Source organism: Convolutriloba macropyga, chromosome 7 (assembly GCF_964194025.1).
Source record: "Convolutriloba macropyga chromosome 7, txConMacr16.3, whole genome shotgun sequence".
Classification (NCBI taxonomy): domain Eukaryota; kingdom Metazoa; phylum Xenacoelomorpha; order Acoela; family Convolutidae; genus Convolutriloba; species Convolutriloba macropyga.
In genome coordinates this window covers 53,950,731-53,965,483 of record NC_134474.1, presented here as the reverse complement: position 1 = coordinate 53,965,483, position 14,753 = coordinate 53,950,731, and the positions used below count along the sequence as shown (strand labels likewise).

At 37.8% G+C, this 14,753-nt stretch overlaps 1 protein-coding gene across 1 annotated transcript in view; it reads left to right on the top strand.

The window, feature by feature from the left end:
- The first annotated feature begins 805 nt into the window (after positions 1-805).
- Positions 806-14,753, top strand: part of LOC142343160 (sodium-dependent lysophosphatidylcholine symporter 1-like) — a 35,463-nt gene continuing 21,515 nt past the window's right edge. Inside the window, exons 1-6 of the mRNA XM_075394855.1 lie at positions 806-972; positions 1,447-1,507; positions 1,582-1,847; positions 1,924-2,050; positions 2,125-2,203; positions 2,268-2,531. Coding sequence (XP_075250970.1) covers positions 1,490-1,507; positions 1,582-1,847; positions 1,924-2,050; positions 2,125-2,203; positions 2,268-2,531 — 754 coding nt within the window. The 5' untranslated portion in view covers positions 806-972; positions 1,447-1,489. The remainder of the gene's footprint in view (positions 973-1,446; positions 1,508-1,581; positions 1,848-1,923; positions 2,051-2,124; positions 2,204-2,267; positions 2,532-14,753) is intronic.

The following is a 14,753-nucleotide window of genomic DNA, read 5'->3' as shown; positions in this document are numbered from 1 at the left end:
CATTTCGATGTCATATGCATGGTCTTCTGACAAGATATGCACCTAAAGACGGCTTGATTTTTATTTATTTTGTATGCGCTTGTTTCGCATTTGATTGTGAGTGTTTCTGATCGTTCTTTCTGTATTTTTCCAGTAAGTGGGCCTATCGTTTGTATTTATGCTTTTCCCCAAATTTAATTTTAAAAATACAAACAAATTCCTGTAGAACCCAAATGCGCACTCTCGGACTTTTTTTTACCTAGATTGAGACTGGGGGTAGCGTTTTTAGCCAATTCACCGCTGGAACCTTAAAAGACAACCTTGGATCACTGTCTGAAACTGCCGCACTTGCACGTATCTGCACACTTTATTTGCTCGGGTGGCCTCTGCTGTCAGTTGCGATTGAATAGTTTTCGTGTAGTATTTTAATTTTTATGATTTTCTTTACTCCGATAAGGCCGAAATCGTTCAGGTGCACCCCGTTGTCGTCAATATGATGTACGTTGCTGTATATTTCGTGCGATGTTCCGCGGTATCGCCACTTGGCGCTGCGACTCGGAATGAATCAAATTGTTTGTAGCGACTTTGTAGACTCGCCTCGTTGTGTTATTCCAATAACAAATATTCTGCTACTAGCACTAATTCGTTTGCAAGCTTTCCAAGTTCTTCGGCAACGTCGATTTGCCCCTTGACAGTAAATCGGCGGCCGTAGACTAAATCGTTTCGACCGATGAATAAAAAGATTGTATTGTAAACGCTTTTTTGATGAATATAATGGGATGCGTGTCGTATTTGTGCTCCGGGGAGTAAAAAATCGTTGAAATTTGGAAAGAATAGGTTTCTTGCTTGTGAGTCTGCGATTAATAAATTCCTCTGGGGCGATGTTTTGAATGTGTGGAATCTCATCGGATTTCACCCGTCCAAACTAGGAACGGACGGGACTTGGAAAATATCGGAATGTCCGGTAGAACGCAATCGGGCACTCTTGGACAGGTTCGTGTTCCTAGCTACAGTTAAAATAATTACTCGATTTGAAAAGGGGAAATGACTATTTATTAAGTTTATCACAAGACGCTTCGATTAGACAAAGCTCGGGCTTCGAGCCAAATGAACAAAACTAACATCTTTTGACTTGGTTAATTTACCACAATGATAGAACTGATATTGGGTACCGACCAAAGCGAGGATTTAATTCATTCATTGAACACCAAACCTACCATCAGAGCTCACCACTCTAATAAATCTTAATTTATTCAAACCAACGTTTCTTCGCATTGATCTACTTAAAAATTTAACTTCTAACTTTGCATTTTTAACAAGTACCACGCTCAATTAGCCAAAGACATTGAGTATTGCGCACGGGCGGCTACTATACAATTATATTATCGTTCTCACTTTCCATTTCTTTAAATTGCGGACAATTAAGTACATCCAGGAGTGATCAATATGAGCTACACGCTATTTTAGAGTTCATGAGTAGAGTACATTGATAGAAATTCCAAGTTCAACAATGACTGAACGAGAGCAGGTAAACTTTTCCCAAGTTTTTAAAATTTGTTAAAGATGTGCACAAACATAAAATTTATTTGTTATTGTGTGTAGGAGGACAACGTAGAAGTTCAGAATGGCGAAAAACGAATGACAATACGTAACAAGATTTCTTTTTCATTTTGTGGACCTCCGTACCAGTTAACCAGTACAGCAATTGGGTTTTTCTATTTGGTCTTTCTTCTTGAAGTTGCGCGATTATCACCTGTACTAGTGTCGATCATAGTTCTGACTGGAAGATTCTGGGATGCAATAACTGATCCGATTGTTGGTCATTTAGTCAATGTCACCCAGAATAGAGCTCCCTCCTTGAAAAAATGGTAATTGAATTAAGGTGATCTCGAAAGTTATAAAGTATGTCATTACATACTCGAGTTCCACCCAACTGCTTTCTAGGTGCATGTGCAATACTCCAGTGCTTGGAATCTCATATATGTTGTTATGGATTGTGCCACCTGTACCCCTCATGATGAAATTTGGATACTATCTTGTCATTTACATGGTTTTCCAGACCTCATTAACAGTACGTAATTTTGACGTTGATACCAATTTTTTTTTCGCTAACAGAAGCATTAGTTGATAATTGTTTTTCTTCAGTGTCTGAACGTGCCCTCGAACGTTATGATAATGTACATAACGAAGAATCCACAGGATAGAAACAGTGCTACTGCTCTGAGTAAGCCGCCTTTTTTAAGTTGCAGTTAAAAACGATTTTAAATCCAAAACCCATTTGTTTTTAGAAATGACAGTCGAATTGTTTTCAATTGTCGTATCAGTACTTGTTCAAAACCTGACGATCTTATTCTTAAGTAAAAGTGAAGGAGATGACTGTGGAAAGGCAATCGAAATGGCCTTGAATATAAGTTCTACGGGACCGCCGGAGTATATTAGCAGCGAGGTGCTCAATTCTTGGAAGACAAGCTATTTGGTTGCAGCATCAATCATTACAGCGTTGATTATTGTGGGACTCACCATTTTCGTTCTTGGAAACGATGAAACTATAAGTGAGTTAACATCTTTTCAATTTTTAATCGCTCTCAAACAAAATTTGCAGCAATTATATTAGTCTTGTGGTATCTTTTAATGCGTTTTCTTCGCTTGAGCCATTTTTCGTTTGACTCTTTTGACTTTTCGTCTACGAAAACGAGATAAACAAATAACTCCTGGGGGCATTGTTCTCCTAAAGCCTTTCGGCGTACGAGACTAAGGATGCGATTCAGCTAAACTGTTTTGAAGACATAAATTCATTATGTGAAGGGCGGCTGCCATCCTTTATGTATCCCATAGATTTAACGAAAATTGCAACTTAAATGGCGATGGTTTTGAGCTTTGAAGTTGAAACTGTTCACCTTGTTACTGGCTTTTCTACGAGTTTTGAAACAATTAAATATTTTCGGGGTTAGCCTATATTTTCGGCTGTATAAGATAGTGTATTTATGCTCCTGCATTTAATATAAGCGTGACCGGTTTCAATCCCAGAGGAGAAACTTAAGCTGCTGGAATCTAGTACTCATTTTAATAATTTTTTTAATAACCGCCAAGCTGTTCATGAGGCTGATATTGATATTGTTCTGGCTTTTTGCAATTCAAAGAATATAGATTGTTTTAGTTCTGTATTTACAACTCGATTAGTACGGGGAGGCTATTTTCACGATCCGGAGAGGTGTTATTAATTGCTCTCAAACGAAGTGTTACGCACTGATTTTTAATATGATTCTCATGGTGTTATTGAGATCTATATTTGAGATAAACGGAATGAATTATTGTCATTTTTCCAAGGACTTATTTTGGTGTTTCACAGTGCGGTTTTTAGCGGATATATTTTGAATGAATTTAGCTAGTGATAGCCTTTTATTGAGTGGTTCGGATGTGCGGTATATTCACTAGTTGCCTTGGCTTCTGGAGGTTTTCTTAGCCAGAACTTAACTCTAAAGAAGTCTATTCTAACTTAAAGTTTTAGAAAGAATTTCCAGTTCAATCTTTAATTATAACATAAATTATAACATAACAAAGTTTTCAGAGATAGAATAAGAAGTTTCGAGATTATTGTTGAGTTCGAATAGCAACTGATAGTCAGGCTGTTTCTCCGGTGTTCTGGTGATTGTGGGTTCCGCAGGGCTGTGCCTTGAGTTGTATTGGTCCTTCGTTAATATTTACTGATCTACAAGTTGGGCAATTTCCGGCTTTTGTACGTCTCTTGATGTTTGTTAAGTACATATACAAGTTCTGTATTAGCACCTACTTTATCAGAATAATTTATTCACCAAGTACATAATCTCTCATGAAGTTATTTACTAATTATGCGAATTTATCTTCAAGAAACTCAAAAAAGTAAATATTGAGGCTTTTAGGCACTTGATATTTTTATCAATAAACTGTCAATCTGCGGTTGTTTTTCATAAACATAAACAAATTAAAAAGGGTAGAAGTGTAATGGATGAATGAATGGTTTGAAGCACTGGTTAATTTGTGGGATTGAAGCACTGGTTTGTTTATTTAAAGCACTTAGAAGGAAAACTTAATGGATGAAGGGATACTTGATCAGTTAAAGGATTAATGCTCGTCGAACTATATAAGACTTTCATGGACTCAAAGCATACTTTGCTCTCGGGGTGAAGCTGGGTTATCTAGTTCGTCTTCTGTGTTGAATCGGTCCATGGTGTTGAGTGACATGGTAGAAGTTGCATGTATGGAGTTTCGTCTGTGATGTTGTTTGAGAGTTCCCATGTCTTCTGGCGATATGACTGTTGGTGGTGTCTTGAGTTGTATCGCAAGGTTTGAGACTACATCTGCTTTCAGATGTTTCGGTACGGAAACTACTGGATTAAGCGGTACATTTGTTCTATTAAGCTTCATGAAGTTTGGCACCATTCGTCGTACAAAGGCTACTTTATGGTATAAATACATGAAGAGGATATGTAAGGCTAAGTTTCCAATAAAGACAAGGATTGTCAAAGAGAGAGAATGCTTGATTGGGACATAGGATTTGAGTTTGTCAATTAGTGCTGGCTTGAATGATTTCATTTCAGTGGTAATGGGCTTTGCTATGTCGTCTAATGATTCGGTGGATAACTTTCTATTTGAATAAATAAATTCTGTTTTAACTTTCTTGTGTAAATTGAGGTTTGCTTCAGTACTTGATTCGTATTTCGGTAGCTCGTTGATTTTGGGTACTGAGTCAATTAAATATGCTAGAGGGTCAGGCATTTTTACATTAATTCTCTTTGCTGGAAGGTACTGACAACTTTGTAAATCAGCTCTGATTTTAATGTGATCACTGAACATTGTGTGTCCACATTTTAATGTGATTAAACAGATGTTACAACCTTTATGAGGAATGTTGGTCTGTCGGCCGGTCTCGTCCGTGCCAATCTCACTAAGTGTAAAATCACTTGAAGCTGATGTGAGTAACCAAATTCCGTATTCAAGATTCTGTGCTCGTTCCCGGTTAGGTAACACAACCTTCTCTGTGTCACATACTTTCAATGCTGTAATGGCATGATGAAACTTGAGGGTTGCTAGGACGGAGGAGAATCCAAGGTGGGTTTCCATTGTCTCGTGACAGATTCGGTATCGTGGCGATCCAAGGCAGTTGTCGTACTGGGATCTCGTCAGTACTGTTGTCTCCATCTGTACTTCTGAGATTGCTAAGTATTCTCCCTCAATCACCCATTGTAAGGCATCGACTGAGTCCTTCTGGGGCATAGGGATTACGTTTGCACGATAAACTTCAAACACTTTCTGGCTAGAGGCTAGGGGAATGGCTAGTGTCAGTAAAAGTCCATCTTCTACTGTTGAAATCTCTTGTACAAGTTTCGCGTCGTAATAAGAAAGTATGTCAGTCATGGGTATTGCCAAAGTTAGACGATCTGGGGCGTTCTTTTGGCTATCATGGACTGCATCAAGGATCTTTATCAAAGATTTACGAGGTACTAAAGAGATTGGAAGGCGTTTATCAAGCAAAGTAGGAATAGCGTTTATAACATTAATTCGAAAAGAATATAAGGCTGCTCGATAACTTTTTATGTCTGCATAAAGTGTAAGAAGTAAGGATGCTGCTGTGTCAACGTTGAAGTTAAGTTGTTGTTGCGTTGCTTGAATTTCCATACAGATTGCTATTGCATTGAGATTGTGATCTACAATTGCGAATTGTTCCTCGACTAGTTTCCAGTTTCTGTTCTGGTTGTCTTGCATTTCGTTTTGAACTTTATAAACCTTTGCAAGTTCGTCAGCAACTTGAAAGGATTTCTCATCTGTTTTTGCGCCGACTTCCATGACATAGTCGTTAAGGCTATTAAAACTGTTAGCTAGTCTATCGATGTTTTCAGCATTTTGAGACGTTCGTTGGCAAGAGCCGAAATTGCCTGTGATTCCACCGCATCCTCCGCTGCTCATTGCTATTCCTGGACCGAAGAGTCCAATTCCAGCGACTGCGGCTGCTATAGCAAGCGGGGCGGCTCTCTGTCGATCTCGGGGGTCCTCTTCGACTCGGGCGGGTAAGGAGTTTTCAGTCTCATTCCGCAGTTTGAAGACTTCAATTGTTTCATCGAGTATTTTTGCGTAAAGCCAATCAACATTGAAAACATCTGTCTGATTTCTGTACGTAGTACTGTACGTAGTTTTACAAAACTCTGACTGAGTAGTCCATTTCATTAAGAGTTCGTGAAGTAGGGTCTCTACTTGGCTTCGTACTGTAAAATTGTAGCGGGGAAACGGGACTAAAAACTCCGCATTTATGAACTTCTGTGATTAGGATCTTTCCTTCCCTGTGAAAAATTATTTCTTGAGCCAACGCTTCTTCTGTGTTGATTGGAGTCTCAAAAGTGGGGCCGAAAAGTACGAGATTTATCACAATTGTAAGTAACATTTTCGTGTTTCAATAATAACAACTGTTTCAGGACAATCTTTTGCTGATGTGGCTCTTCTGGATGTTCAACTGAGTTCTATTTGGCTTTCCGGTGTTTATTTGCTCATTTGTTTAATGTACTCAGGCTTCTGGTTCTAATTTTCTCAATATGGCACTTATTTATATGGTATTTATTTGTGTCAGGTGTACTCTACTTTTGTATCATGTGTGTTTATTGATATTACTACTAAGTATGGTGTTTAAATATGTTGAAGTGTAGTTATTTGGTTGAATGATGGGTGTGTGGTTATGGGGATAGTGGTTGGGGGTTCGAATTATGCAGTCTTTACATGTTTTTTCGAGTTTTTCAGATTATTTGTTGTCAAATATGTGTTTTAATATCACTGTCGGTCCAAGTAATATCACTCTGGGATGCTGCAGCAACAGGACCAGGTATGTGTCGAGGTACTGGGTTCACTGATCCCGTCTCGTGCATCCAGAGTGTAATATTCGTACAACATCAAGTACAGTAATGGCTAATAGTATAGAAGATGGAGGAGATGGTTGGGACTGGGACGTTATATTATTATTAGTATTCATATTATTATTATTCATGTTATTCGGGATTATTGGGATGTGGAGAAGAAGAAGGAGGGGAAGATGTATGGGAAGAAGGGAGGAAAGGGAAGAGATGGATGATGAGGAAGGAGTTGTAATGATGGAGACAGCAGTGTAACTAGTTATTTATATTTATTTATTTAACTTATTGACTGACTTTAGTTGTATATACTTAGTTATAGTTTAGGGTAGTTTGTTGTAATATACCGACTAATAAACTTGGTGCTATTAATATTTAATAAGGTGATACTAGTATCATAGTAGTTAGTATCTATCAAACTTGTTTTGTGGGGGGGATTGAGGACATATTGCTTGACTTTTTGTTACTCAATTTTTCAAACCTTCAGATATTTGTTGTTAATCATGGATGTTGCTCAGAATGAAGATTTTTTGTCTTTCTTGCGAAGTACATCGTTTCCTCAGGCTGAATGGGCGTATCCAGCGTTTGTGAAGACATTTGAGGACCGAAAAGCTTATCGAGCAAGGGCAGAACACTTTAGACTGAGGACAAAGAGTTTGGGGACATCTGAATTGACTGCTAATCGGGAGGTGTTGATGTATAGAGTGGAAGTGAAGGTGGACGGTGTTATGCAGATTCAGGAGAAGGAAATTCCAACTCAGCAGATGGTGACTCAGGAATTGGCTCCTCTTCATGTCGGGTTCAGTGCTTCAGCAGAGCACACGACTCGTGTGAGGACTCAAGTCGATCGCCTGAAAGCTGCTGGGTTCTTCTTTCCGCGTTCCCAGGGTGGACTGCAGGCCGTTGTTGAGAGGTAAATGCTTATGTGTATAATATTTATGTGTTTGTGTATTTTCTGGAGCTTTTGTTTTTTTATTAGATGTCGAGGTGTTTTTATTTGTTATATAGATCCATTCCTGAGTGTGTGCCATGTTTCGTGAAGAAGATGGGCGGCAAAGAATTGCATTGTACCTTTTTCCGTGCGATTCTTCGCGCAAATGTGTGTACGGAGTTGGGGTACGAGTTTTGTAATGACATTTACGCTGAGTTTATGGACGTGGTGTCATTTAAACTCCAAAACGGCTTAGTGTGGCTGGTGTAAAGGCCGAAGTTGGTGGTCTTTGTTCTCTCAGTGCTCTGTTCTACTCTTTAACTGGTAGGAAGTCAGCTAAAAGTTTTGTTTTATCGCAATTTTTCATTACATTTGGGCGCTAATTCACATTTATTCGTTTCATTGCAGATAAGAAGGTACCCAAGCATAATGTGCGTGCTTTGGGCTTGGCTATTGTGGCCAAGATGCGTTCGCCTGTGTTCTCTGAGCTTGTGAAAAACCAGTTAGGGTACTTTGTGTCTGAGTATGAGATAGCTGAGAGTGAAGATAATGGGTCGTTGGCCGAGTTTTGGGTAAGTTGGACTTTTAATACGGTGTGATTTCGGTATATTCATGTGTAGCTAGATTTCCTCTGAGGTTTTGTTGCTTACTTTGTTTGTATGGCGTATTTTGTCGGATGAAATGTCAACATCTATTGGCAGTACAATGAGGAAATGGGGGGGGGCGGCTGGGTATGCAACAAGCGTTCTGTAAATGCTAAGGCCACCGCTCCTGCTGTACTGATTCAGTGCATTGGGAAATTCATCGATAATGAGTATCGGTACCATTGTGAGCCGATTGTGGACTTTCCAAAGTAAGTATTTAACTGTTTTTGTGCAAAATTAATCGAGTTTTAGTGCGATTTTGAGGCAATTTATTCATTTCTATGGCATTTAATCAGGTTGGATGAAGCTGAGGGTTACGTGGCTCGTTCTAGTAGGACAAGGAGTTGTGCCGCTCAGAGTACTAGTGTTGGTGGTACTCTGGCTGAGGATAGCGCCGATGAGAAATGACTAGTGTCGGTGCAATTGTATTCATCATGTAGCTTAGTTTTATTCATAGGTGAGTTTTTACCTTTTATTTGTCAGTTGGAACATTGATAATTGGTTTTTACTGGTAGGTTTAGTAACTGATGCATGTGAGCATGTGGTAATGTTTTTTTGGAAGTTTGTAGCTATATAATGACATATTTGTGATAGTGCAAAAATGGTGATATAATGACTTTTTTCGTTTTTGAGCATTAACTTTATTTTACTTGTGAAATACTGGCTAAAAACTGGTTCTAATGGTTCTAGACACTTGCCCTGTTTGTTAGCAAAAGCTGTGTGATATGAACTGGTTTGGAAGAGTATTTGGTACTAATTTTTACATGTAATTTTTTCGTAATTTAGGTCATTTTTCCGCATCAGGACTAGTGGTACATATGTGAATTTTTCAATTTTTATTGAGCTTTGGGCAAATTTTTTGGCTTGGCCCACTCGGTAGACATCGGCGGAGAACAACTATGCTATAAAAGAGGGTAGCAATTGTTCAAAATTTGTTACTGCATTTCCAATATCATCCATAAACTGGGTACATTTTCCTGAGGCTAAGCATGGGTCCAAGTAATGTCTAATAAATGAGCTAAATCCAGTTTCTGATTTATTCAATCCTTGTGCAAGACATTTATAAACATGAGTTCTCGAAGCAAATTTAAAGGCTAGCAGTTGCACTGATACATCATCTGCCATTTGCACACAGTGGTATGCTTGAGAACAGTCAAGTTTCGTAAACAACTTTTTCCCGGCGAAATAATTTATTGCGTTGCTAATGTTCGAGATTGGAAGATTCGTGTTCACATAGTCGTTTTTCAGCAAATGGTTTACTTTTCTCAAGTCAATTAACAGTCTAAGTCTTCCTGAATTCTTTCGTACAAACAGAGGGCTTTTATATCGTGATTGAGACAAAATTGTTATCAGTCCGTAGTAATGCATTAATGCGAGTTCTACTTGCAGCTCATTTCTCAGATGGATAGGCGTTGGAGGGCCTTGTTCATAAATTGGTATGCTTCTTTCTGGAGTTAATTTTATTTTTAAGTCTGTGTTATATCCGACGTCAAATCTGTGTTTCGCAAAGATATCACTAAATTCAACTAGTAATTCACCTACAGCTTTTTGCTCATCATTGAGGGCCGATTTCTCCCACAGAAATTTGCTCAAGAAAGTGATTTTGTGTTGATGATTTCCCTTTGGGTCTAGTTTTTCCATTTCTTGCAGTTTCAAGCAATTGCTCTCTGCAAGGGCGACAAATTTGTCGGATCAGGGCACGTTTCAGGCGTTGGGAACCACAATTTTTCATATTCTGGAGCTGGCTTTGCTGGTTGGGCTTTTCTTTTTGGAGTATCTGTGACTTGAATTAGTTGATTTATTTCTGTTAAGTATTTTTCACTCATTTTTGCGACATTTATTAACTGTGGGTCTACTTCTAACAACTTTTCAGCTTGATCTGATGTTAAGAACGAGAAGTTGGCTATTTCTTCGCCTTTATTTATAGTGACTGGGTGTTCAGTAATGTTCAGAACGTAGATGTAAAGAATGTTATTTTCAGCAACTTTACTTAAATTACTTCACTATCTTTTTCAAAGATTTCATTTGGAATTATTACCCCACAAAGGTCAGTGAAAGATTCTAATTTGTCGCGAAGCTTGCATTCTAGTACTGCGTGTTGATCTGGTTGTAATACTTGTCTTTTCTGCGTATAAACACCAAGTTTTTTACGTTTTACTACTCTCCTGGGTTGCTTTTCTGGAATTTTTTCGTTTTTTTGCAGAGTTTGGTCAGGGAATTTAATTTAGCTTTGTCCTGGGCAGATGCTAACTTTATGTTTAACAAAGAATGGGTTGCCCAATATTACAGGAGTTGTGACAATTAAAACAAGGAAATCTTCAGTGAACGTTTGTGTGCCCAATTTAAATGTAACTTTAATTGCTTTGTCAATTTTAACTATTTTTCCCTTGCCATTTTTTTATCTAGATCAGGCTTTTCTGTTTCTGTTATTGAATTGATATTTGTGTTAATAAGTTCCTTGTAAAACTCGCGGCTTATCACGTTTGCAAATGCTCCTGTATCAATTAGTGCGCGTCTTTCTAATTGTCCATTAAATTTAACTTTAACATAGGATAATGTTCTGCCTAAAAGTGGGACAATGCTAAATAATTGTTGAACATGTGCTACTGGGTTTGGTATGGGCTGAGGTACTTGTGTTGGGAGTTGCACAGATTTATTCACTTTATTTTTATTACTATTTCTTTTTCGTTTTCTACGCTTTTTGTTACTTTCATTATAAACTGGTTCTATTACTTCATCTAAACTAGGACTGGACGTGCTTTCGTTATAATAATTAACTGAGTTTTTATTATTTTTTATTTTGTTTTTTAAAGTTGTGTGGCTTTATTAGTTGTTTTGTTGATTGAATGGATAATTCATACCTCTCATATTTCTATTTTGAGGAATACTTGCACGATTAAACTGATTTCCTTGTTGACTACCATATCGGTTTTATGCTGGCGCTGGGCTATCATAAACTATTCCCTGTCGAAGAAGATTTGCAGGGGTATTTTTTGTTGGGAACCGATGAACTGGTCTGTTAACATAAGCTGGGTGAACAAATGGGGGGCTATTTGAAGGTTCAGTCCAATAATTCCGAGTTTTTGGCTGTTCATTATTATAAAATGGTCTAGGGGCATTAAATTGTGATCTATACTCTCGGTAATTATTAGCAAGGGGGCATACTGCTGCTGGGGCCGATAGTTTTGCTTAAATTGACGATAATTGGGCTTATATTGAGGGTAATTTGGTTGATAATTTTGGTATTGCCGACGGAAATTTTGTCTATAACTTTGTTTGTAGACTTGTTTCAGGTAATGTGGTGTGAAATTGTTTACTGGGCCTTGTTCCAATGGCTCATTTTTAGGTGCTACTTTCTGTTCAAGTTTCTGTTCAAGTTCTTTCTGATTATTTGAAATGACTGTTTTTGCTTTCAACATTTTATCAGTGTTTGTTTCTGTTATTTCATTAAACCAGTCGTCAAAGTACTCTTCTCTGTTACACATCTCCCTTATTGCAATCTGTTGGCTAGCTAAGGTGCATAATTGATCTATGTTATCTGTATCTGGCCTTTCTAACAGCTTAGGCTTAAGCCAGTTTGGCATGGACTTAATGAAGAAGCGCTTTATTTGTTCGTTTTTTCGATTTTCTGACATCTGAAGGGCAGAATCTTGTGCTGCTGTCTCTTTCGACTCTACGAGCTTCAGGATCGCCTGCTCCTGCTGGCTGTAATACTATTTCGGGTGTTGGATGTGCTTTATTTGCTTCAGTTCTTAACTTTACTAAGAAATTTTTCACTGTCTGTTTTTGGATTAAACTTTTGGTTCAACTTTATTATTCTGATCTCTCTAGTCGTCTTGTGTGAATCTGTTTCTTAGAGCTGTTATACTATCCGCAAAAACTTGTCTGGTAGCCTCTGGTAGGGTTGAGAAGTATCTTAAAGCATCTCCTTTTAAATTTAATTGCAGAAAATTCGCTTGTTGCGCGGCTGCGATTGCTGCAACTCAGATTGCACCTGTTATTGACTGTTCAATTTCGTTGAAATTGTCCGTTTCTGATCCCGAGAAGGGTGTGATGTTGATTTGCGCGTATGCCATTTTGCTTTTTACCCGTTTAAATTATATACTTATCGTTCAATCAGTCTTATTTTCGTTCTAAAGTATTAAATAGCACACTTAACTTAATGGGAGCGATTAATTGGTTAAAAGAGATGAAGTTAAATGAGTAGCACAAGATATCAGAAAAAGAAACTACTGAAACCATTCGGTCAGAAAATAATAAAGATGGGCTGCTTATGAACCTATACCTAAAGCTCCGGTCGAATCGTCAGACTTATATCGTTGAAGCCGTATGGGCCGCCGAAGTCTCACCATTAAAGAGTGCCCCTTAGTCTAGGAAAATTCGTGGGGACCACGACCGCACAGGCCTTGTGGAAGCTGCACTCAGATAGGCTACAGCATAATGACCGAAGTCACTGTTTGATTCATTAACCTTCGGAGCTGGGTGGGGAAATTAAATATAATTGATTTATTATTCTGTTTAAATTTAGGTTTTGCCCTCTTTTAGTTAATATTTAAGTGATGGTTTCAGTAATTTAGCTTATTCTGATGTTATCTGGTAATCAGTGATGATGTTGTTAGGGTTAATATCTCTATCTGATTGAAGTTTGTTACGAATAAAGCCAAATCAGCGAACATTTTGATTTAAACTTTTTGCTGTCCAATAAATTGCAACACGTTTACTGAAGAGGAGAAAGCGGTTACTATCTGAGGTTGTTTTTTTGCTGTTTTGAGTGTAATTAATGTTATGTCCTTCAATATGTTAACAAAATTGGGGGAAGCGCGACAATTATTAATAGCGGGGAGAATTTGTTCTTTATAAATTGACTTAAATAAAGCACCAGAAAGTAATTTTACAAATTCATTTACTCACAATATGCTCGTTTGCAAATACCCTGTGATGTTTTTGTCCGTAGTGGCGGCTGTGGTTGAGTTTGTTCCAGTTGTTGTTCACTCAAGCACTTTTGAATTATTGTTGCATTTAGTCCACAAAGACACACACACAGTTTCCACCCATTCTTTCTTTGGTTACTGCTTTCTGCATTATCGGCTCGCTCGGAAGGGAAGTGCTGGATGCTGGCTGTAGATTCTTGAGGTAATGAAGTGAAAGAAAATAACGAATTTGTCAAAAGAAAAGAAAATGTCAAATTAATCGAAGAATTATTCGGAATTTCGGTCTGTTAAATTGGGAAACTCCTGTCACCATGTTACTGATTTTTAATATGATTCTCATGGTGTTATTGAGATCTATATTTGAGATAAACGGAATGAATTATTGTCATTTTTTCAAGGACTTATTTTGGTGTTTCACAGTGCGGTTTTTAGCGGATATATTTTGAATAAATTTAGCTAGTGATAGCCTTTTATTGAGCTGTTCGGATGTGCGGTATATCCACTGGTTGCCTTGGCTTCTGCAGGTTTTCTTAGCCAGAACTTAACTATCAAGAAATTTATTCTAACTTAGAGTTTTAGAAAGAATTTCCAGTTCAATCTTTAATTATTTTAACATAAATTAAAACAAAGTTTTCAGAGATAGAATAAGAAGTTTCGAGATTATTGTTGAGTTCGAATAGCAACTGATAGTCAGGCTGTTTCTCCGGTGTTCTGGTGATTGTGGGTTCCGCAGGGCTGTGCCTTGAGTTGTATTGGTCCTTCGTTAATATTTACTGATCTACAAGTTGGGCAATTTCCGGCTTTTGTACGTCTCTTGATGTTTGTTAAGTACATATACAAGTTCCGTATTAGCACCTACTTTATCAGAATAATTTATTCACCAAGTACATAATCTTTCATAAAGTTATTTACTAATTATGCGAATTTATCTTCAAGAAACTCAAAAAAGTAAATATTGAGGCTTTTAGGCACTTGATATATTTATCAATAAACTGTCAATCTGCGGTTGTTTTTCATAAACATAAACAAATTAAGGGTTACAGGCCTAGATGGAAATACTAGCTATATATGGCCTTGAAATCTATCTTAATATGAACTAAATTATAGCACTTATTTATGGATGTTTAAAGGAAAATCATCACGTAACTATGAGGAACGAAATAGGGGCGTGACACGAAGTTTAGCTATTATATTAGTCCTGTGGTTTTTCATGCTATTTTTCGCTTGCCGAACTTTTTGTTCTCAAAAACGAGATAACAGATAGCGCTCGGAGGGCATTAAGTGGCCGAGCAGCCCTCTTAGAGCCTAAAGACTTAGTTTCCAGGTATGCGATTCACCGATACTGTTTCGAGGAGACATTTTCAAGGTCTGAAGTGGTTCGTAGTCTTATCAATTT